At 37.5% G+C, this 26,043-nt stretch overlaps 1 protein-coding gene and 1 long non-coding RNA gene across 2 annotated transcripts in view; one reads left to right on the forward strand and one right to left on the reverse strand.

The window, feature by feature from the left end:
• LOC110214269 (Ig heavy chain Mem5-like) overlaps positions 1–26,043 on the reverse strand; it is a gene marked incomplete at its 5' end in the record, with an annotated part of 47,372 nt that overhangs the window by 16,098 nt on the left and 5,231 nt on the right. Inside the window, 1 exon segment of the mRNA XM_078151807.1 lies at positions 23,240–23,244. Coding sequence (XP_078007933.1) covers positions 23,240–23,244 — 5 coding nt within the window.
• Positions 1,723–8,295, forward strand: LOC144457060 (uncharacterized). The gene is made up of 2 exons (XR_013486376.1): positions 1,723–2,174; positions 6,641–8,295. It is a non-coding gene; the product is annotated as an uncharacterized LOC144457060 (long non-coding RNA).

Consider the following 26,043-nt stretch of genomic DNA (forward strand, 5'->3'; position numbering starts at 1 on the left):
GTCAGGAAGCTTTGGGTCTTGCTCCTGATACATGCTTACTATGTGACCCTGGGCAAATCACTCAATCTCACATTGGGTAATTCTAAGACCATAAGTGTGCAGTAGTAGATGTAGTCCCATACTGGAAGCTTACTGTAATAATGAAATCACAAGTCTCATAAGAAACAAGATTATTTTGTAAGTATCTTGTATTTTAACTATCTGTAAAAATGCTGTATCTCCCTAGTGGAATGTAAGGTCCTTAAGGGCAAGGACAGCCTAGCACAGTGTGTGGCATATAGGAACTCAAATGATTGTTGACTGTTTGATTGGTTGGTTGATTGATGTGTTTCACCTGGGTCTGCTGACTTGCCTTCATCAGGCACAGCTAGCTGTACCTTCACCATGTCTTTACATATCTTGGGTACCCAGTCTGAGTTAACCATTTTTATCTTGTCCTTTACAATGCAAAGATCATTCTCCTTAGCCAAGAAAACTGAAGCAAAATAAAAGATGAGCAGCTATTCTTTCTCTCTATTCTCAATTAACAGTGCTCCATTTAAACCAAGCACTAGCCTTGTCTGGTTTTTGATTCCCCTCTTTCCCCCAATATCGCTTTAAAAAAACAACAACCTTTCGTTGTTCTTAGCTTTCCTCACAAGGAAGGTAAAATACAAGATACATACAAAACATTTTTACTAGACCTGTGATTTCATCATTATAGTGAACTCCCAGTGTGGGACTACTTTTACACATTTGTGTGCACAAATCTTGTTCTGAGTCTTAGCATTCCTGACACTATTTTTCTAGGACTGTTTGATGCTTTATATTAATTCTCTGTCATCTACTCTTATCTTCTTTGTGTGAGTGTTATGTGTATGGAGAGAGATCTAGAAGAGACCTAGAGAGAGAGAATGAGTCAGAAAAAGAGAGCAAGCTGGACTTTAGAGTCAGGAAGATTTGGATTTAAATCAGGGGGTGCTGCTAAATGTTTAACAGTCAACTCTCCGGGAGGAAAAAAATGTGTCAGTCAAGAATCACTTATTAAAGACCTACTATGTTTCAGTCACTGCGCTAAACGCTAAGTATTCCAAGAAAGGTAAAAAACAATCCCTGCTCTCAAGGAGGTCACAGGTTAACAGGCTAATAATACAAACAACTATGTACAGAGAAGATGTAGACAGGATAAACTGGAGATTTAGAGGAAAGACACATGCATTAAGGGGAGGAAAAGCTTCTTTGTTTAGAGACCTGAAGAAAGCTAGGGAAACCAGGAGATGGAGATGAGGAGAGATTTAATTCCAGGTATGGGGGACAGTCAGCTAAAATGCCTGGAGTCAGGAGATGGAATATCTTGCTCAAAGAATAGCAAGAAGACCAATGTCACTGGAACACTGAATATGTGCAGGGGAATGAAGTGGAGGGCTTTGAATGCCAAAAAGAGGATTTTATAGTTGATCCTGGAGACTAAGTTCTTCCAGCTTCTTCAGTCATTCCATATATGTATATTCCTCAAAGCCTTTGGAGCTCTAGTTGCCCAATGGGATAAAATGGAAAATGTAGCTTCGGGCTAGATGGTGCACAGAGCCTTGAAGGAATTTGAACTTGATCTTGAAGCAATGGGAAGCCAATAAAAGTTTCTGAACAAGAGAAACAATATAATCCGAATAGTGAATGAGAAGCCTTAGTCAGATGGGATGTGTTGAGGGCTGCTCTTAAGAGTCTGATAAAGAAGCAGGGCTTTCCAAATCTCTCCCTGCTAGGAGGCTCCTGAGGCATTCCTTCTCACTCTTTGAACCTTAGATTTACGTATTCACTCCTCTATACAGGCGCCAGGAAAAAGCCTTGGAATTTACAATCCTCTCTGATAAGGAGGAAATGTATGTTATCACATCCTTAGCAGATGTTTCGGGGAGTGTCTCACAGGGAGGACTCTTTGAAGTTAGGATGGATTTTCTCTATATAGTATGTACCCTCAAAAAAATAAACTGAGTCAGTTCTGCTGCTCCGCCTGGCCCACTTTATTTCGCACCTTTCGGTTCAGCATACTATCTGGTTGCAGGCAACGTTTGGAGCCGGAACAAGGACAAAAAGTCCGAGAAGCGGCAGTTCTCTTGCACTCCACAGAAAAAACCCTTGCTGGCTACTACGCCAGGAAACAAGGTCCTTAAGTGGCTGGACGCTGCGGTATTAAGGTAAAGGGAATGAGGGTCAGTACAGATTTCCCCTTAGCAATTTTAGGGCTAAGAGGGGGAAAACCACCAGGCTTACGTGGGAGATTATAAATTACAAGAAATTGATTAGAAAGTTAAAACAGGCTCGGTACTTAGAGCATAAGAAATAGTGTCGCTTTGGAAAGGCCCATATACATACTTTCGGTCTTAAGAGGCGCCCTTAAGATCAAAAGAATGGGTCAGGTGCAAAGTGGAAAAAGAGATAGAGATTATTACCTAAGATTACTAAAGAAAATAGTGAAAGAAAGAGATTTCATTATTCCAAACAGTCAGCTACAGGAATTTTTAGAATGTGTAGAAAAATGCTGCCCATGGTTTCCACAAAAAGGAACAATTGATTTAGAGAAATGGGAGATTGTAGGCAAGCAACTAAGTGAATACTACAGAGAAGAGGGCCCTGGTGCATTCTCCATTGCTACCTTTTTAATGTGGAATGTGTTAAAAAATATGTTTTACGCCCCTGGAGAAAGTACTAGCAGCTGAGAAAGTGATACGGCTAGATAAGGAGGCAGGAACAGAGGAGGAAGAAGAAATGCATAAGGCCTTTGAGGAACAGTTGAGCAGTTGAGAAGATGAAGATGTGCATTCTGTTAAACAACAGAGAGATGTGCATTCCCCTGAAACAGAAAGATGTATATTTACCTTCAGTTAAACAACACTGGGAGAAAATTTAAATGCAAGGGCTTGTTAGAAAAGGCGGATACAAAGGGCAGAAAGCAGAGGGGAAGAAGTGCCCATGGACTTAAAATTAGCTAGGTAAATAAGTTTAAGCATGTAGGAGAGAGGAGTTTGTATAGCAAGCTTAAGGAAGGTATAATTTATTTGCACAGTGTGATTAGAGGTTTTGAAAGTAAAAAGGTTTTGAAACTTTTTGAGAATTGTTAGGAAAAAATTCTCTTTCTTTTTTGCATTCTAAAGCCCTGGCCAAAGCTTTGGGTGTAAAATTGAAAGATTATCAAAGATAAGTTGTTGGAAAATATTCTCTTCCTTTCTCCATTCCAACCCTGGCCAAGTTGGGGTGTGAGAACAGAATGAGAATAGTGAAAAGGAGTACCCTCAGTTAAAAAAATTTTTATGCATTTGGAACACAATCAAAAGATAATTTAGCTCATTCAAATTAGTAATATGCTTGTTTCAAATTTTAAAAATCTAGTATCATTACAAATTGGTAAACTTTTGTATTGTTTTGTGTTACGTCAAACAATTTTTAATAATTAGATGTCATTAAAATGTCAATTAAAAACTGAAAGACAGTGGGAAAGCTGTGTAAAAACCAGCTAAATTATTTTATCAAGTCCAGTTAATCTTGCTTGTAATGTTTTGTAACTGTCAATTAGAAAGTCAGGTATTTTCATCTTTACCTGTAATTAAAGAACAGCCTATAGTTAAAACAATTTGACTATCACTTATGAAAATTACCAGATTGTTAATTAAGTTATTTGAAGTTACTGTTTTAATGTTAAAACCTAGAATTTTTAATTACTTATGAGTGAAAAGGAGGGGCACAAGGCAATTCCCTCTACTTTGTAAATTTGCCAGGGCTCCTGGAAATTATCTGTTGTGGGCAAGGTCATCTGCCCTGAAAAAAAGAAAGAGAGAGAGAGAGAGAGAGAGAGAAGAGAGAGAGAGAGAGAAGAGACTTGTTAGGATTATGCAGTTCCTAAACAATTAATTTAGCTTGCTGAGAAGCTGCAACTATATGAAATGATTTCTAATAATTGGCTTTTTTACCAGAAAAGTTTAAATTTGAGAAGAAAGATGTTAAGTGAAATCTCTTATGTATGTGACTTGGTAAATCTTTGTTACTTATTACAACTCCATGGGAGTAAAATTAACTATATCTGGCTTTAAGCCATGATTAGTGAAACTTACTGCTTAAGGTAAAAGACTCTTAGGACTATAACTAATTTTGTTTTGAATTTTAATTTGGGTATAGTCATCTCTATTAAATTAGTATTTGAAGTTTTCCTATTATGTTCCTTTAAGAAGGAATGCTTTCTACCATGTGCAAAAATTTTGTTCATAACACTATTAAACCTGTTGGGCAAAAATATTCCCAGACAAAAGTAATTTATTATATGGATGATAAATTTAGCGAACTTTCCTTATTAATGTGTGAGCTTTAACAAGCTCTTCAGTCTCAAAGATTTATAATTACTCCTGATAAGGCACAAAAGAAATCACCCTTTGCTTACTTTAGACATATTGTTTCACAGTCTACAATTAGACCCCCAAAATATTACAAAATAGGCAAGATTCTTTAAAAACTCTTAAAGATATTAATTAACTTTAGCCTGCCTAGTAGATCACCACTAATCAATTATTTTAAGATGAATTTAAACTAAGTAGAATAATAGATAGCTGAAACTCAATTAATTCCCTTTAATTTGTGGGGGGCAAGATATTTTACATCTAAGGGGAGCTGTTATTTAGTTTGGGTGAAACAGTGGCTTTTGACAAAAAGGAAACTTTTTACAGTAAAGCAATTAGTTGAACAAGACTTTTAAAAGGACATACAGAATTCTTTACATATCCTTGAAATTCACCTGTTTTTGTTATTAAAATGAAGTCAGCGAAATAGAAGATGCTTCATGACCTCTGAGCTATTAATGAAGTCTCCCTTCACCCACTGTGAATTCTGTTTCCTAGCCTTTGATAGTTATTGATTTAAAAGACTGCTTTTTTACTATTCCACTGCAAGAAGCTGACAAATGTTTTGCTTTTACAATACCCAGTGTTAATGCAGAATACCCTGCAACCAGGTTTCAATACAAAGTCCTTCCTCAAGGCATGAAAAACAGCCCTACAATGTGTCAAAATTTTGTTAATAAAGCTATACAACCAATTAGGAAAAAATTTCTCAATGCAAAAATAATACACTATATAGTGACATACTTTGTAGCTGTTCCACTGAAAACTCACACATTTATTTCCTCAGCCTCAATTAGCTTTACAAGAATATGGGCTTATTATAGCCCAAGAAAAAGTTTAAGAAAAATCTCCATTTTCCTACCTAGGTCATATTGTAACTGAAACAACAGTGAAGCACTTAATGATTTTAAAAAACTTTTAGAGGATACTAATTAGTTTTGACCATCATTCCAAATTACTACAGAACAACTGGCTAATTTCTTTTTTACATTTAGAGGAGATCCTAATCTAAATTCCCCTAGGACATTAACTCCTGAAGCAAAAAAGGAGCTTTATTTAGTCAAACAGAAAAATTCCTGAAGCTCAACTCACCCATATTTTTTTAAATGAAGAGGTACCAGGTGCTATTCTTAGTACTCCAGTGTCCCCTACAATTTTTAACTTACAGGAAATTTACTTTCTGTTATTAATTAACCTTATAATAAAAGGCAAATAGACACTCTTGTTTCCTTTAAGAATTGGCAAATTGCTATTACTATTTTTTCTGGTCATATTGATATTTATAGTTACTTACCGTTTCTTAAGATATTAACCTTTTTTTACTAATTATTCATAGGTATTTCAAAAAGATTGTTAGATTTAACCCCATTCCTTCAGCACTCATGACATTCATGATGGGTTAAGTACAGGTATAGCAGATATTATGAGCCTATTAATGTTGTTTCTGATAACAAGTAATCTGTTTATGTCTCTCAAATATAGAGACTGCAAAGTTAAAATATATTACTAATACACAATTATATACTGAAAGCAATGCCATTATTGATTCTTAACTACAATGCTGCCACTTAACTTTTATTAAGCTTTTATTGAGCCTTTTATTAACTATATTCTGCCAATACAACAACCTTAACTGTAGAGAAGAAAACATTTTGTGACTATTTTTGAATAAATAAACTCCTACAGTATTAGAAACAAATAACGATTATTTTTTAATTAACAGCCTGTTTCAAATGTATCAAGAGGCTTTTCTCCCAAACATATTTGACAATTGGATGTAACCTATATGCCTTCTTTTGAAAAGCTTTCTTATATTCATGTTATAATGGATACTTTTCTTCTTTCATTTTTGCCACTTTACAAACAAGTGGTACAATTAAATATGTGATCAATCATATTTTACAAGCCTTCACAGTTATGAGTGTACTTAAATGAATCAAAACAGATAATGCTCCTGAGGAGCTTCCATTAGCAAAACATTTTCTTCCTTTTATGCTTTTTATAACATTTCTCTGATCACAAACATTTTATATAATTAAAAACAAAGATATTAAAATTATTCTTTTCAAAAAAAGGGGGGGGATCTGGGCTACTACCCCTCATTGATAATTGGTTATTAATTTTTGGCAATTGGCTATTAATTTTTATAATTGGCTATTAATTTTCTAAATATTAACAAAGATGAGTACACTCCAGCCTAAAAACATTCAGAGGCCCAGATCCATTACCAGATCCATTACTAACAAGGGGACAAAGGCATGCTTATATTTTTTCAGAAAACTTTGATAAACCTGTCCAGATACCGGAAAAAGATGTCAGAACATGTATAACAACTCACAGCTTGAATACAGAGTATGAGAATTCGGGGAAAGCGCAGAAGGAGCCAATCTACAGTGACAAGTCGCCTTCCCACATGGGGTCCAGTGAAAGCTCCCTTTCATCGAGTGATAAAAGACACCTGAACTTGTATTTTTAGTAATAGTAGTTTTACTTTCTGCTCAAGTGTGTAATGTACAGAGTGCTCAGCACTGGACTTATTTTTCCTTTTCCACTCTGGATGCAACCTCTCACATATATGGACAAATTGGGACTATACATACAGTAATAACACTTGTATATTTGGAAGACAAAAAGATCCCTATCTCCAGGATAAAGTCAGGATTACAATTACCCTCAGATCTCTAGTATCCAGGACACCTATATGTTTTTCAAAATTTAGCAACAATGTTGAATCCTGTTTTTTCCTTGTTACATCAGTTTTTAATACCAGTTTGTCTTATGGGTATGTAACTTTTATTCAATCTAATACTACTTTTGAATAGTATGTTACTTGTGTCAATAGTACTCTCAAACAATGTATTGATAATAATGACTATATTGTATTTTTGGTAGAACAATCATCATTTGCTATTTTCCCTACCAACGTTTTACATGAATAGCTTCAGAATTCTGGTGAACATGTTCTTCAAATTATTACTTCCTCCTTAAGTTAATCAAAACAATTTATTGGTCTCCTTATTATTGGTTTAATCATTGTTGCTTCTTTTATTGTATCTACTGCTGTTTCATCTATTGTGCTACAATCTGAAATCTAAACTGCATAATTTGTATATGACTTAGCAAAAAATATATGTTTAGTACTTAATGCACAAGAAGCTATTGATACATTGTATAAAGTCAATTTATTAGAACAATCAGTATTGTATTTAGCAGATAAGTTAGAACCCTTGAAAACAATGTGATTGCAGATATTCATATATTTACATTATCCTGCTACCCTATGATGCTTCAGATCCTAATACCTCATGAGACAAGTGCCTGCCTACTGGGGGCCTGGCACAATTCTAAATACCACCCAGGAGATTGCAGACAGTTATTCCCTGGGGGGCAACCCAAAAAATTTGACTGTGGAGATCTTAGAGAAATTAAGTGCGATCAATATATTTAAGAATTTACCTGCCTTGTTACTTCATGCATTTTCTAGGGCAGTATTATTCATCATACTATGTTTCATTGTCCCCTGTATTGTCACCTTAATTAAATCAAGGATCACAGCGTTGGGAACGGATGTTTACTGCCTCAAGCTGCTTTCTAATTCAAAAAGCTAGGAATTTGTTGAGGGCGCTCTTAAGAGTCTGATAAAGAAGCAGGACTCTCCAAATCTCTCCCTGCTAGGAGGCTCCTGAGGCATTCCTTCTCACTCTTTGAACCTTAGATTTACATATTCACTCCTCTATACTGGCGCTAGGAAAAAGCCTTGGAATTTACAACCCTATCTAGGAACTGTGATAAGGAGGAAATGTATGTTATCATATCCTTAGCAGATGTTTCGAGGAGTGTCTCACAGGGAGGACTCTTTGAAGTTAGGATGAATTTTCTCTATATAGTATGTACCCTCAGAAAAATAAACTGAGTTAGTTCTGCTGCCCCACCTGGCCCACTTTATTTTGCGCCTTTCCGTGCAGTGCACTATTTGGTTGTGGGCAACAGGGATGTCCAAGAAGAGTTGTTGCTGGCAGAAGTATATAGTAACTTGAGTTAATGAAAGTTTGTACTAGGTTTTTGGTTGTGGAAATGCATGGAAATGAAGTGATAATTGAAGGGGGCATTGCTGAGGAAAAGTTCAAAGGACTTAGTGCCTAGAACCTATGGCCTTCTCTATATTGATAAATACATAAGAACTCTGTAATGAGAACATTCCTTCTTGCCCATGGCAGTCTCTGATGGTCCCCAAGGTTCAACCTCTGAACAGGGATTTTTGTAGTATGAGCCCCAAGGTATAGACCTTCCACTGTGATCAAGGGTCCCACCAAAACCCTGCCCCTCCCAGTTCCTTCTTCTCTCTCTTCACTCTGCCCTACAGTCCTGAAGCATGTGGTTTTATGATCCTTTGATCACAGGGGAAAGGAAGACACATTACTCAGAGAAAATACTTGTGCCCCACAGTTAAGATCAAATGCATTGGCTTCCCAGGGACATAAGTGTCTCTTGAAGAAAGATTTGCCTCATTCTCTGGTCTCTCCTGAATATTTTGCTTGAAACACTCACTCTCTCTTCTCTCTTTTCTCTTCTCTCTCTCTCTCTCTCTCTCTCTCTCTCTCTCTCTCTCTCTCACTCACTGACACACACACACACACACACACACACACACACACACACACACACACACACACACACTTTTTCCTGGGCAGCCTATAAACTGCTGGCAGTGGTGGCCCAGTGCTTGGCTAGACAGAGAACTCTGCTTGAGACACAACAAGGATGGCAAGGTGGAAGTGTGATTTCATGGGAACTAGAACCATAAGAGCTGAAGTTGGTGGAGGAAGAGTTAGTGAAATTATTCCTTCCCAAGGGATGCACTGCTGTGTAGTATATAGCTTACACTGTGATCAAGCGCCCCCACCCAAAAAAAAAAACTCTGCCTCTCTCAGCAACTTCTGCTATCTCCTCACTCATCCCCAAAGCCCTGAAGCATGAGGTTTTATGGTCCTTTGATCTGTGGTGAAACCTGGAGATTGCCACTGGGGAACACAAGCAACTTTTGCCAAATAATAGGGAAGAGCTTATCTGATTATAGGTGTTGAAGACAGGGAGTTGAGAAGGGAGGAGTTAAAATCGTACTGCACAGTACACAGGGCAAGTAGCCAGCTGCCAAGACTTCTCAAGGATGTGGTAGTTCCCTAAACAATAGTGAAGTTATGGAGGAGGCAGAACCAAGATGGTGGAGTAAAGTCAGGGACTCACCTGAGGTTTCCCCCAAACCCCTCCAAATAACTTTAAATAATGTCTCTAAACAAATTGTAGAGTGGCAGAACCCACACAGTGATGGAGTGAAACAATTGTTCAGTTCAAGACAACTTAGAAGGTTGGCAGGAAAGGTCTGTTGCAACAGAGAGAGAGAGAGAAGCACAGTCCAGTATAGGCCCTGCCAGTGCAAACCAGGCCCTAGCAAACAAGGAGCAGGCCTTTTGACAACTGAATCAATGGCAGCAGTGGTGGTCTCCAGACCTCTCAGCCCCCAGACAATAAGGGGATCAGACAACATATCAAAAGGAGATTTTCAGCAGTCCCTTTGCTGGCACCAGAGGTAGGACTCTGTTGCATTGCCATTACTTGGATCTCGCTCCTGGGTCTTCATCCCAGTGTGAGGAGGAGCACTAGCACAGCAGAGCTTGCAGTCATAGGAGAGAAGGCACCCTGGTCACAGTTCCAGGGCTGAAAAGAGTGCTTGTGGTTGCTCACAAACCAGTGCACAGTTCAGGAGAGTAATAAACACACCTCTCCCTAGATCATACCACCTTGGAAGAGCCAAAAACTTACAGGTCCCCAGAATTACCTCTGTTCCCAGGTCAAGGAGAAAATATTACAAGCTGCCAGAAAGAAGCAATTCAAGTATTGTGGAAATACAATCAGGATAACAAAAGATTTAGCAGCTTCTATGTTAAAGGAGCAGGGCATGGAATATAATATTCCGGAGGGCAAAGGAGATAGGATTACAACCAAGAATCACCTACCCAGCAAAACTGAGTATAATCCTTCAAGGGAAAAAATGGTCATTCAAGCATTGTTGATGAAAAGACCAGAGCTGAATAGAAAATTTGACTTTCAAATACAAGACTCAAGTGGAACATGAGGAGGTAAACAGGAAAGAGAAATCATAAGAGACTTACTAAGGTTGAACTGTTTACATTCCTGCGTGGAAAGATGATATTTGTAACTCATGAGACCTTTGTCAGTATTAGGCTAGTTGGAAGAAAAACATTATATGTAGAGATAGATAGATAGATAGATAGATAGATAGATAGATAGATAGATAGATAGATAGATGGCACAAGGTGAGTTGAAGATTAAAGGGTCATATCTGGAGAATAGAATTAAGGGATGAGAGAGGATGATACTGGGAGAGGAAGAAAGGGAGAGGTAGAATGGGGTAAGTTATCTCACAAAAAAAAACAACAGAAAAGAAGGGGCTCTTACAGTGGAGGGGAAATGGGGGAAGGTGAGAGGGAATGAGTGAATCTTATTCTCATAGGATTTGGCTTAAGGAGGAAATAACATACACATTCAATTGGGTATGGAAATCTGTCTTACCCTATAGGAAAACAGGGAGAAAAGGCGACAAGAGAGCAGGGGGTTGATAGAGAGGAGGGCAGATTGGGAAAGGGGGTAATCAGAAGCGAATACTTCTGAGGAGGGACAGGGTCAAAAGAAAGAATACAATAAATGGGAGGGCAGGATAGGATTAAGGGAAATAGAGTTAGTTCTTCACAACATGCCTACTATGGAAGTGTTTTGTATAACTGCACACATATAACCTATATTGAGTTGCTTGCCTTCATGAGGGTGGGTGGGGAGGGAAAGAGAAAATTTGGAACCCAAAGTTTTAAAAACACATGTTTAAAAAAATGTTTTCACATGCAACTGGGAAATAAGAAATACAGGAAATTGGGTACAGAAGTCTTTCCTGCCCTATGGGAAAATAGAAGGGGAAGGGGATAAGAGAAGGGGGGAGAGACATAGAAGAGAGGGCAGACTAGGGGAAGGAGTATTCAGAATGCATGCCATCTTGGGGCTGGGGGAGGGGTGAGATAAGGTGAAAATTTGGAACTCAAAATCTTGTGGAAGTAAATGTTGAAAACTAAAAATAAATAAATTTACATTAAAAAAGAAAAGAAGGGAAAAAAAGAAAAATGCAAATCAACATTAAAAAAAAAGCAGCTGCATAAAAAAACCTGAAGCTTGGGATGTGTCCCCTCCACTTGGGAAGCAGAGCCCTACTATAGCATAGAGTTAAAAGTCAAAATATAAGCTGAAAAATGAGCAAACAACAGGTAAAAAAAAATCTGACCATAGAAAGTTACTACAGTGACAAAGAAGATCAAAACACACACTCAGAAGAATTCAACAAAGTCAAAATTCCTACATCCAAAGCCTCAAAGAAAAATATAAATTGATCTCAGGCCGTGGAAAAGCTCAAAAAGAATTTTAAAAATCAAGTAAGAGATTTAGAGGGAAAATTGGGAAGAGAAATGAGAATGATGCAAGGAAATCATGAAAAATGAGTCAACAGATTGGTAAAACAGGTACAAAAAAACTACTGAAGAACATAACACTTTTAAAAAACAAAGTAAGCCAAGCACAAAAACCCAATAAAGAGAAGATTTCCTTGAAAAGCAGAATTGACCAAATGCAAAAAGAGGCACAAAAATTCACTGAAGAAAAAAACTCCTTAAAAAAGTAGAATTGGCCAAATGGAAAAGGAGGTACAAAAGCTCACTAAAGAAAATGATTCCTGGATAGAGCACCGTAACCGGGCTGGAAGTCAGGAGCACCTGAGTTCAAATCCAGCCTCAGGCCAAACACTTAACACTTACTAGCTGTGCGACCCTGGGCAAATCACTTAACCCCAATCATCTCACCAAAATGCAAAAACAAAAACAAAAAAAGAAAATGATTCCTTAAAAGTTAGAATTGGGTAAATGGAAGCAAATGACTTTATGAAACATCAGGAAATAATGAAACAAAGTCAAGAGAATGAATAATAGAAGAAAATGTGAAATATTTCATTGGAAAAACAACTGACCTAGAAAATAGATAAAGGTGAGATAATTTAAGAATTATTGTACTACCTGAATGTCATGATCAAAAAAAAAAGAGTCTAGACATCATCTTGCAAGAAATTATCAAGGAAAACTGCCCTGATATTCTAGAACCAGAGGGGAAAATGGAAATGGAAAGAATCCACCAATCAGTTCCTGAAAAAGATCCCAAAAGCAAAACTTCCAGGAACATTATAGCCAAATTCCAGACCTCACAGATCAAAGAGAAAATACTGCAAGCAGTCAAAAAGAAACAAATCAAATACTGTAGAGCCACAATCAGGATAACACAAGATTTAGCAGCTTCTACATCAAAGGATCAGAGGGCTTGGAATATGATATTCCAGAGACCAAAAAAGCTACGATTACAGCCAAGAATCACCTGCCCAGCAAAACTGAGTATAATCCTTCAAGGGGGCGGGGGGAAATGGAAATTCAATGAAATAGAGGACTTTCAAGCATTCTTGATGAAAAGACCAGAGCTGAATAGAAAATTTTACTTTCAAATACAAGACTCAAGAGAAGCATAAGAAGGTAAACAGGAAAAAGAAATCATAAGGAATTTAATAAGGTTAAACTGTTTGTATTCCTACATAGGGAAATGATATTTATAATTCCTAAAAATTTCCTCATTATTAGGGCAGTTAGAAGATGTATACATAGACAGAAAGCAGAGGTGTGAGTTGAATATGATGGTATAATTATTGAGAAAAATAAAAGTAAGGGATGAGAAATAAGAATGTGCTGGGAGAAAGGAAAAGGGCAGAATGGGATAAATTATCAGACATAAAAGAGTCATCAACAAGATTTTACAGTGGAGGAGGAAATGGGGAAGTGGAGAGGGAAGCACACGAACCTTACACTCATCAGAATTGGCTCAAAGAGGGAATAATATACACACAGAGTTGGGTGTAGAAATCTATCTTGCCATATAGGAAAGGAGGAAGGGAAGGGGATGAGAGGAGGGGAGCTGGTAGAAAGGAGGGCAGTTTGGAGGAGATAAAAGTCAGAAAGAAAACACTTTTGAGAATGGACAGGGGAAAAGGAGAGAAAAAGTGGGATAAACAGGGAAAATGGGATGGAGGGAAATACATAGTTGATAACCATTAGTGTGAAAAAAAATTTTTACAGTAAGTTTCTCTGATAAAGACTTCATTTCTCAAATATATAGAAAACTGAATCAAATTTGTAGAAAGAGCCATTCCTCAATTGATAAATGGTCAAAGGATATGAACAAGCACTTTTCAGACAAAGTAATTGAAGCTGTCTATAGTCATATAAAAATAATACTCTAAATCTCTATCGATAAGAGAAATGTAAATTAAAACAACTCTGAGGTACCACCCCATACCTACAGATTGACTAATATGACAGAAAAGGAAAATGACAAATGTTGAAGGGGATGTGAGAAAATTAAAACACTAATGTATTATTGGTGAAGTTGTATACTGATTTAGGCATTCTGGAAAGCAATTTTGAACTATTCTCAAAGCTCTATAACACCATGCATACCCTTTGACCAAGCAATACCACTACTAGGTCTGTATCCCAAAGAGATAAAAAACAAAAAGGAAAAGGACTTATGTGTACAAAAATATTTATGGTAGCTCTTGTAGTAATGGCAAAGAATTGGAAATTGAAGGGATGTCCATCAATTGGGGTATGGCTGAACAAGTTGTTGTATATGATTGTGATAGAATACCATTGTGCTTTAAGAAATAATCAGCTGTCAGAAAAACATAGAAAGACTTACATAAATTGATATGAAGTGAAGGGAGTAGAACTAGGAGAGTATTATATGCAGTAACAGCAATATTGTATGATGATCTACTATGAATAACTTAGCTATTCTCAGCAATACAATGATCTAAGACAGTTCTGTAGAACTTATGATGAAAGGTGTTGTCCATCTCCAGAGAAAGAATTGGTAGAGTCTGAATGCAGATCAAAGATACTTTTTCTTTACTTTCTTTATTTTTCTTGGGGGGGGGGGGGTTGCTGTATGTTTTTTTTCACAGAATGACTTATATGGAAATGTGTTTTGCATACTACACATGTATAATCTATGTCAAATTGCTTACTTTCTCAATGAGGTGGGGGAGAGGAGTGGAGGAGAGAATTTGGAACTCAAAATTTGAGAAAAAATAGAATATTAAAATCATTTTTACATGTAATTGGGAAAAATAAAATATTAAATAAGACTGAAAGAAACAATAGTCAAGTTATGAACCCATCTCTTAAGAGGGCCAGAAGTTGCTGGTGGGATTTGGGATGGCTAATACTTAACTTCAGTCAATGCCTTCAGGTTTTAATACTGAGTCTTTTGAAATATTATTTCTTGCAGTAAATGTATTTTAAACTATAATGTGAGCATGTTTTCCATTTGTCACTTGGTGAAGTCAGGAAACAAAGCACAAATCATATTTGGAGACTTTCCTTAAGCTCAGGGTGGGAGTCTAAAAAATAGACCAATCCGTGATAGAATTACAAAATATTATGAATAAAGTATTGTTGTTGTTGTTTGTCCTTTGTTCTCAAAAAGAACCAACGACATCATGAGAGTGATGTCTTGACTTGTGCATGAATTGGATATGAGTGGAGCAGAGCTGTGCAAAGTCTTCAGCCTCACTCTCTCCCCAAGATCATCAGAGTCTAGTGGCAAGACAAAGGTCAAGATGGACTGGTGATGGCCCAGAACTCTCAAATGTAATTTGGCACAAATTAGTTGTACAGAGAGCCATCTTATTGAAGTGAAGTAATTACTTTTACATTTTAAACAGAAGAGAGAGGTGATCTTCTAAGACTAAGAAAGATTCTAAGAACAGGAAGGATGATTCTAGCAGCAGTGTAAAGAGTAGATAAGAGAGGGGAGAGAGTGACATGGGAAGACCCATTAAGAAGCTATTGCAGTTGTCCAGAAAGGGGATCATGAGGTTCTTGGGCTAAAATGATGGCAGTGTTTGGAATAGAGAGAAGGAGGGACAGGTTTAAGGGAGCTCGCAGAGATGGATATGACAAGGCCCGGTAACTGATTGGATATGAGTGATAAAGCAGAGCCAAGAGACCAAGATCACTCTTAGACTTTTCACATAGCATTCTGGGTGAATAGTGGTGCCATGGACAGAAGCTGCAAAGTCAGAAAGTAGAGTGGGTTTAGGAGGAAAGGTAATTAACCTTCTTATACATACAAGGCAATTCAGCTGGACAGTGGGGTGGAATGAAGGGTGGAATGAGCACATGAGAAGAAGCAAGAATAGCTGTTTTTAGAGATTATTCAGAGAGTTCACCTGGGTATTTATGAGCCAGCCATGCTACTAAAGTGATGAGAATGAAAAAGAAGAGGAGAAGCTAGCTGGGGGATGGAGAGAGTACAAAGGGAGAACTGACCAATCTGTGACTAAATAGGAATCCTATCTACAATAATGCCAATAAATAGACCTCTAGCCTTCACTTGAAAATGTCAGTGATGAAAAAAAAATGTCAATGATGGTGAATCCATCACTCTATCACTCTCCTCCAAGGTAGATCATTGCACTTTTGCATAACTCAGATTAGTCAGAAACTATTCCCTTCAAAATCTGCCCCCTGAAACTTTTTCCCCTTGCACTTAATTCCTCCTCTGAAGCCAAGCAGGAGTCTAATTTCTCTTCCACTTGGCAGCCTTTCAAAAACCTGAAGAGTTGTCCTCCCCTCAGGTGATCAAGGCCAGCAGCGGCTTATTAGAAAGGATTTGCTCATTTTGGGGGAAAGAGGCAAGAATGACCCAGTTAGCTCCCCATAACTGTGACTGACATTGTCCACCTAAGCTCCCTAGGACTTGCTCTAGGCCCCCTCTCTCAGGCTGCAGCATCATCTCCTTTAGTCTAACCCAGACACCCGGGCTTGAGTCAAGAAGGCCTCAGCAATCTTGTGACCCTGAACAAAGAGGCAGAAAGTACTCAGGTCCAAGCAGGAATGAAGCACGGGGATCAGTCATTCACACACACACACACACACACACACACACACACACACACACACACACACACATGCACACACACTTCTTACTCCAAGAGACTTGCTAGTTAGTGCCCCAAACGTTTCTAAGGTTGTGTCACTGTGGCTTCCGCTGAAATAACACAGTGACAAATAGCTCACCCTAAACCCCAGCAGTGACAGACCCTGGGGGAAGTACTCCTAGAAGTTTCATAGGCACTTGTAGAGTCTGCAGAAGTAATTACTGAAGACATGCACATCCCTGCAGGGGAGGCACAGGCTAAACAGAACATAAACTGACATGGAAACAATGTAGAAGCCCTTTCAAGGGATGCACAGAGCTCTAGAAAGGATACATAAGTCCTGTAGAGAATTTATCTGTCATTCCAAGTGAAGCATAGTCCCCTTACAATAAAGTCTAGATCCCCATAAAGAATGCTTGGGTCCATATGGAGCATGTACAGACTCCAAAGAGGATGCACAAGCAGGCCCTTTTGGAGAAAATAGAAGCCCATAACTAAAGATGCCTTTCAAAGGATGCATAGACCCAGCAAATCATTTAGCTCCGTGGCCAATGTATATGAAGCAACAAGTCCCAAAAGAATTTCAAGCTAGTAACAACTATACGAAAGAAAGCTCCAAAGCATTAATAACAGAGAAGTGAATACCAAACAACTTTGAGGTTTCATTTCATACTCAGAAAACTAGCAAAAATGGCAAAACTTAAAAGGAGTTAATAGTTGAAGGACTTCTAAATGGTAGGCACACTAAGATCCTGTTGGTGGAGCTATGAATTAAATGGTCCAACCATTTTGAAAGCAAGTTGGAATATTGGATTTTTTTAAAAGACTAAAATGTCCATGGAAGGCAGCTAGGTTTGGGGTAGGGGTAGTAGTCAGCTAGGTAGCACAGCAGATAGAATGCCAGGTTTGGAGTCACACTCATCTTCTAAGTTCAAACCTGCCTTCAGACACCTACTAGCTGTGTGACCCTAGGCAAGCCATTTAACCCTGTTTGTCTCAGTTTCTTCATCTGTAAAATGAGCTGGAGAAGGAAATGGCAAAATGCTCCACTGTCTCTGCCAAGAAAACCCCAAATTGGGCGTCATGGAGAGTCTGACATGACATAAATTGATCTTTTTCAATCCTACTTTGAGTTTTTCAAATTTTCTGTTATATTGAGGTCAACACTTTAACACCATCATCTTTTAGGATTTTAAGTAGCTCATGTGTAATTCTGTCACCTCCACTAGCCTTATTGTTAACAATGCTTCCTAATGCCCACTTGACTTCATTCTCCAGGATGTCTGGCTCTTGATCAGTAACCACACCACTGTGGTTATTGGTGATGTTAAGACCTTTTTTGAGCGGTTTTTCTGTGTATTCTTTCTACCTCTTCTACTTATGTTAAGTCCCTACAACTTTTGTCTTTTATAATTTCCATTTTTGCAAGAAACATTCCCTTGATATCTCTAATTTTCTGGAAGTTATTTCTCATCTTTCCCATTCTATTGTTTTCTTCTATTTCTTTTCATTGCTCATCTAAGAAAACTTTTTTTTATCTCTCCTTGCCATTCTTCAAATTCTGCATTCAGTTGTATCTTTCCCTTTCTCTTTTTCCTTTGCCTTTCCTTCTTTCCTCAGGTACTTGTAAAGCTTTATCAAATAATCATTTTGTTTTCTTGCTCTCCTTTTTCTTTCAGATTTTTTTGTTGCTGCCTTCTATACAACATTGGAATGTCTGCCCATAATTCTTCAGGCACTCTATCTACCAGATCTAGTCCCTTAAATCTATTCATCACTTCCACTTCATATTCATAAAGGATGTTATTTAGTTCATACCCATATGTTCTGATGGTTTTCCCTACTTTCTTCAATTTGTCTGAATTTTTCAATAAGAAACTCATGATCTGAGCCACAGTCAGCTCCAGGTCTTGTTTTAAGTGACTGCTATATTCCTGTGAAACCTGGACAGTATACCAGCGCCATGCCAGGAAACTGAATCACTTCCATTTGATTTCTCTTAGGAAGATTATGAAGATTGCCTGGCACAATAAGATACCAGACACTGAAGTTCTTTCTTGAGCTACACTGCCAAGCATTCAGACTCTACTGCAGAGAGTGCAACTTTGATGGGCTGGCCATGTTGTTCGAATGCCAAATATACATTTGCCTAAAAGAGTATTTTATGGAGAACTCACACAAGGCAAACACTTACATGGGAGTCAGAAGAAGTGATACAAGGACACTCTCAAGGTCTCTCTGAATAACTTTGAAACCAAACTTTGGAATTGTGAGACATGGGAGGCACTGGCAAAGGACTGCCTAGCATGGCATGCCCACATCAAAGAAGGTTCTGTGCTCTATGAGTGAAACAGAATTGCAGTAGCTCAAAAGAAATATGACACACACAAATTTAGCAACATCTCCACTCCAAATGTTCATGCGAACTAATTGTGCCCAACCTGTGGCAGAGCTTTCTGAGCTTATATTGGTCTGAGCAGCCACAGTCAGACACACTGTACCATGACTCCAACAAAGTGGGGTCATTTTGGTCCTTTTCGAGAATGAAGGAAAACAATGAAGGATTATGAGGGATACTCCATTTCTTCTAAGGGATTCTTGCCCAAAGAAGTATATATAATGATCATCTGAATTAAATTCACCCACTCCCATCCATTTAAGTTCACTGACCCCTAAGATGTCAATGTTTAATCTTTTCATCTCCTGTTTGATCACATCCAGCTTATCTTGGTTCATAGATCTTATATTCCAGGTTCCTGTGCAATGTTGACCTTTACAGCTTCTGACTTCCCTTTCATCACCAGACACATCTGCAGCTGAACTTCCTTTTGGCTTTGGCCCAGCTGCTTCATTCTTTCTGGAGCTAATTGTAGTTGTCCTCTGCTCTTTCCTAGTACTGTGTCAGGCACCTTCCAATCTGAGGGGTTCATCTTCTGGTGCCATATCTTTTTATCATTTTAATATTATCCATGGGGGTTTTCTTGGTAAAGATACTGGAGTGATTTGTTATTTCCTTCTCCAGTAAATCATTTTTTGTCAGAATTCTCCACTGACCTGTCTGTCTTGGGTAACCTTGCATGGCATAGCTCATAATTTCATTAAGATAGTCATGCCCCTCCACCACAACAAGGCAGTGATCCATAAAGGGAAAACAAACTGTAAGGATGTGCAAAATATTTGTAGCTCTTTTTGAGGTGGCAAAAGCTAGGAATCTGAGGGAGTACTCACAAATTGGGTAGTGACCAAACAAGTTATGGTATATAAATATGATAGAATAACGTGTTGAATTCTTATCAACATTATAACCAACCATGGTTCCAGAGGACTAATGATGAAATATACTACCCACCTTCTGATGGAGAAGTAAAAGACTAAGAATACAGAATGAAACAAAAATGCTCCCAACTTTAGGCAAAAGGCGAATCTGACTAATTTGCTCTCTTTGCCATTAATCAAGTCTTTGGTAAATATGTTGAACAGAAAATGGTCAAACAGATAAGAGATCCCTTGGGTATTCCATTGGAGCCATCTGCCCATATTAACATCAAAGCCAGAAACAAATTAGTGCCCTATACAAATGTAATGGAGTGTTTTTACACTGTAAGAAATTGAAAGTGTAAGGAATTCACAAAACATAGAAAGAATAATGCAGAAGGAAGTAAGCAGAATCAGGAGAAAAATATCCACAGTGACTGCAATTATATAAATGAAAAGGACAGTAAAGGAAACCAAACTCTAAGTAATGGGAACAGAGAAAGTATAATGAAATATACCTGCCTCTTTGGGTTGAAAGATGAAATATGAATGTTGCACATTTGTCAGATCTCATTGGTTTATCTTAACCATTTTATGGGGTTTTTTTAGTAGGGAGGGCCAAACTTGGTTTGCAGCAATCAGGGAGAAGATGGGTGTTGGGGGGAAGTTGAGGGGGTGTGCAAGTGTCTGCACATGCTTGTGCATGAATGCACATGTATGCATTTGTTTTGAGCCCACTATGGTCCATGTAGATTGCTCCTTTGCAGCTTAAGAGAATTTATTTTAGGCAAAAAATTATGAGTTCAATAACAATTGTTCTGAGCCCCCAGTTAGGAAAAATCCAAACATACAAAGAAGTCAGGTTCCTGCCTAAATATCTGTCTAGTTCACCCTTTCAGTACCTAAAGACATAACTCATGTGGGCCAGATGATTTTAATTCATCAAGAGCAGCTAGGTTATCTCTCCCAAGTTACTTACTCATTGTAGGTATCTGCACCCATTAGCCATTTGTGTTCAGTTCTTTCTACTCCAAAGGTCCTTCCTCTTCACAGAGAAAAATGAATCAAATTAAGAATTGAGATTCTCTGTCTTCTGTCTCTCTTCAATTATCATCATTCCATCCATCCTGAAAAGCCATCCTATCCTTTCCTTAATCCTCTTCATTTACCCACCATAGCTTCTTTTTATATTAATTTATTTTAAACTTAAATACTAAAGTTTAAATGAAAAATAAGAAAAGGAAAAGAAACATATTAAATACTAAAACTTAAATACAGAATAAGAAAAGAAAGCATTACCATGTGCACAGCAGAATATGAAAGGATTCAAAATATACAACAATAAATTTCCATTTCAAGAAAGCCTATATAGGGGGCAGCTAGGTGGCAGATAGGTGATGCAGTGGATAGAGCACCGGCCCTGAAGTCAAGAAGACCTGAGTTCAAATCCTGCCTCAGACCAAACACTTCACACTTACTAGCTGTGTGACCCTGGGTAAGTCACTTAACCCCAATTGCCTAAAAAAAAAGAACCCTATGTAATAAATACTATAGATTGTGTTCAGAGCTGTGCATCCTTTCTTTGCTTCCTTGTAAGTTTTCTTTTGTTCTCTGCTGTGCACTTTTTACTTTGTTCTTTTTTTCCCCTTCTTACCCACCCCCAAGAAGGCTACAGTTAAGCAAGGAGATATTTAGATATATAGACGCACACACACACATGCACACATATATATGTATATATGTATATATATATATATGTATATATATATATACACACACACGTACATATATGCACATATAGACACAAACATAATCACACACATACACTTACATATACTTAGATATATATAATCATACTCATATATATCATATGCATCTATGTAAGACCACACTACACTTGTTTGTCCTCTGTTTCTCTGAGGGTGGATAACATCTTCTTTCACAAGTCAAAGTCTTCCCATATTTTTCTAAGTCCACCAACTTATCATTTCCTACACCACAGCAATATTCTAATCTTATACTGTCTAGTTATTTTGAATAGTCTAAAACAATATTGATTAATATGGCTGACATATAGTGCAGTTTCCCTATTTTTCTCTTTTGATTAAATCTGTTTTAGTTTTACCTTTGTCTGAGATCATGATTACTACCCCTGCTTTTATTCCTAATAAATTCTACTCCTGATATTTATTTTACATTTGTATATATCTCTTATTTCCTATCCCTTCTGACTCCTCTACTTTGTTTCTACCTGATACTTTGCCCTGCTATTACTTAACCTACTCCCTTCCAAAGATCCCTCCATTATCCTTCCCCCCCCACCCTTGCCCCTTACTCTCTTCTTTCTGCCTGAATTTAGAAGACTTTTATAGATTTCCAATGATATGTTATTCCCTCTTTATCCTATTCCCATTAATCTAGACACCCTTCTATACCATATCTTATCCTATTCCCTTACCCTCTTCCCTCTAAAAATCCCTCCCCTCTCCCTATCCCCTTAGCCTTTATTTCTTTCCAATTTTAGAAGACTCTTATTCTCTTGTAGATAGATAGATGTATGTATATATATATACATATATATATACACACATATATATGCATGTGTATATATGTATGTGTGTATATATGTGTGTATGTATGTATGTATGTATGTATTGTTCCCTTTTTAGCCCATTCCCAATGAGAGTAGGGTTCCAGAACTACCAACCCTGCTCCCCCGTCTACTTCCTTTGTGTCAATTCTTCCTCTCACACCTCATTTGTGTAAAATAATTACTTTTTCTTTACCTTTCCCTAGATGGTATTATTTTTTAGAATCACATCATACTCAGTTCTATTCCAGTCTTTCTTTCAAACTACTCAATTATTAATCACAACCTTAGACATACAGTTTACATTTCCTTGTATAAAAAGGAAACAGTCTGTCCTTATTGAGTCCCTTGTAATTAGTCTTTAATATTTACCTTATATTTCTTTTGGATCTTGTATGTCAAATTTTCTATTAAGTTCAGGCATTTTTGCAATAAAATCCTGAAAGTCTGGCAATTCATTGAGTGCCAATTTTTTTCCATTCAGGATTATGCTAAACCTTGCTGGATATTATATTTTTTGGCCATAACCCCAGTTCTTTTGTCTTTGACTGTTGCAAGACCTGTGGTCTTCCAGTGTCACTTCTGTTAGGTCTTGTGTTATTCTAATTGTGGCTCTGCCATATTTGAATTGTTTTTTTTCTTGTTTCTCGTAATATTTTCTCCTTGAGCTAGAGGTTTCAAAATTTGACTATGATATTTCTGAAAGTTTTCCTCATAGAATCTCTTTCAGGTGCTGATTGGTGGACTTTTTTTTCTATTTCTACTTTCCCCTTTTGTTCTAATGCTTCAAGACAATTTTCTATAATTGCCTCTTGTATTATTGTATCAAGATTCTTTTTTTTTTGATCATAGCTTTCAGGTAGTCTGTTTAGTCATGTTTTCTCTTCTTGATCTATTCTCCAGATCAGTTGTTTTTCTTACTAGATGTTTCACATTCTCTTCTATTTTTTCATTTTTTATATTTTGTTTTATTATTTCTTGGTCTCTTATAACTTTGCTGGCTTCCCCTTGCTCAATTCTAATTTTCAAGGAGTCATTTTCTTCCTTAAGATACTAGATTTCTGGGGGTAGCTAGGTGGCACAGTGGATAGAGCACCGGCCCTGGAGTCAGGAGGACCAGAGTTCAAATCTGTTCTCAGACACATAACACTTACTAGCTGTGTGACCCTGGGAAAGTCACTTAACCCTATTGCCTAGCCAAAAAAGAAAAAGATTCTAGGTTTCCTTTCCAAGTTAGTTGACTTTCTTTTCATAATCTTCTTGTTTTTCTTGAATCATTCTTTGTTTTTTTAATTTTTCCTCAATCTCTCTTTTTTAAGTCTTTTTTGAGTTCTTCTATGAATTCTTTTTGGGCAGGTGACCATTTGACATTATTCTTTGGAGTAGTAGAAGCTTTTTCTGCTTCAGCATCCTTCTCTGAAAATGAACCCCAGTCTTCTCTATTCCCATAGTAACTTTCTATAGTTGGGTTCTTTCTCCTTTGCTTGCTCATTTTTTTATTTGTAGCAGTTTATTACTGTAATTGCCTCTAGTGCTAGGGTGTGTGGATAGTGCCTTTGGCCTCAGATCCTCCTTCAGTTCTCACCTCTGGCCTCAAACCAAAACCAAGAAGTCTGCCCTCCTATAAGGACTCACAGCTAGCCAGAAGCCCTGCCACACTGCTTCTGGACTCACCAGCATGTGCTGGTTCCCTCTAATCCAGTGCCATGTCTCAGCAGCATAGCTGGGCCTGGCATCCCTTGTCAATAGAGGTTCCCTCAATCTTCCCCCTCTCATCTCAGCTCAGGCACCCAACTCCTCACACTGTCCAGAAAGTGAAAATTCCTGTGGCTGGGACCAAGGCTACCTCCCACCCAGCTAGCCCTAGGGCTCACTACTTGCTATTTCAGTGGAACTAGCCTGAAGGTGTTTATACTTCACAGGGACCAAACCTCAATCCTGGGATTTTTTTTTTTTTGGATCTTCTCCAGTTGTCCCAGGAAGACCACTATTCTGCCCCAACTCTTGTTTATTTTAACTGTTCTACATTCACCTGAGATGCTATTTTGTCTTGTTTGTAGGAGGAATCTGGAGAACTTGGAATTGTCTTACCTACTCCACCATCTTCCCAGAATCCTCTCCCTTAATATAGCTTCTTTTAAAAAAATAACTTTTTTTTTATTGTCCTTAGCTTTCCACATCAGCCTCACCTCATTCTAATATTACCACTGTTGGCGCTTTTCTTCCAGAAATATATACCCTGAGTGACCTCTTTTTCATCAGCCAGTGCTTTATTTTGACTTCTGTGATCAACCTGAGGTTCTATGGTGTTATTATGTATGAAATTCTACCTATATAAATGAAGTTAAGTGATAAATCAAGCCATTGTTGTTGTTGTTGTTGTTATCATTATTATTACTTTTAGTTATTGTACACAGAAAGTGCAAGTGCAACTTTCATCTTGGGGAAACTCCTTTTCTACAAAAAAGAAATTCTTTTAAGAGCTATGATTTACTGTAATTATTCTAGTTTGCATGTTAAGAGTTAATTGTTTGTGTGAAGAGTGTTTTGTAATTGTGTTCATAGAGTTGCTGGGTTTGTTTTGGGAGGTAGACTCCTAAATATTTTATAATGTCTGCAGTAAGTTTAAGTGGAATTTCTCTTTCTGTTTCTTGCTGTTGGGCTTTGTTGGTAACATATAGAAATGCCGATGATTTATGTGGGTTTATTTTATAGCCTGCAACTTTGCTAAAGTTGTGTATTATTTCAAGCAGTTTCTTACTTGATTCTCTAGGATTTTCTAAGTATATCATCATGTCATCTGCAAAGAGTGATAGTTTTGTTTCTTCTTTGCCTATTCCAATACCTTCAATTTCTTTTTCTTCTCCTATTGCTAAAGCTAACATTTCCAGTACGATATTGAATAACAGTGGTGATAATGGACATCCTTGTTTCACCCCCGATCTTATTGGAAATGCTTCTACTGTGTCCCCATTACATATTATGCTTGTTGAAGGTTTTAGATAGCTCAAATAAAGTCAGATCTAAATAACTGGAAAAACATCAGTTGCTTATGGGCAGGCCGAGCTAATATAATAAAAATGACAATTCTACCTAAGCTAATTTACTTATTCAGTGCCATATCAATCAAAAAAAATATTTTATAGAGTTAGAAAAAATAATAACAAGATTCATTTGGAAGAACAAAAGGTCCAGAATATTAAGGGAACTAATGAAAAGAAATGCAGGGGAAGGTGGCCTAGCAATTCTAGATCTTAAATTGTATTATAAAGCAGCAATCATCAAAACTGCTTGGTACTGGCTAAGAAATAGAGTGGTGGATCAGTGGAATAGGTTAAATATGCAAGACACAGTAGTCAATGACCATAGTAATCCATTATTTGATAAACCCAAAGACCCCAGCTTCTGGGATAAGAACCCACTCTTTGAAAAAAAACTGCTGGGAAAACCGGAAAAGAGTATGGCAGAAGCTAGGCACAGGCCCAAATCTCACACCATATACCAAAATAAAGTCAAAATGGGTTCATGGTTTAGATATAAAGGCTGATACTATAAGCAAACTGGGAGAGCAAGGAATAGTTTACCTATCAGATCTATGGAGAACAGAAGAATTCATGACCAAAGAAGAGATAAAGAACACTATGAAAAGCAAAATGGATAATTTTGATTACATTAAGTTGAAAAGTTTTTGCACAAACAAAGTCAATGCAACTAAGATTAGAAAGAAGGTAGAAAAT

The sequence above is a fragment of the Phascolarctos cinereus genome, unplaced genomic scaffold (assembly GCF_003287225.1).
Source record: "Phascolarctos cinereus isolate Bilbo 61053 unplaced genomic scaffold, phaCin_HiC Scaffold_4;HRSCAF=312, whole genome shotgun sequence".
In the NCBI taxonomy this organism is placed as follows: domain Eukaryota; kingdom Metazoa; phylum Chordata; class Mammalia; order Diprotodontia; family Phascolarctidae; genus Phascolarctos; species Phascolarctos cinereus.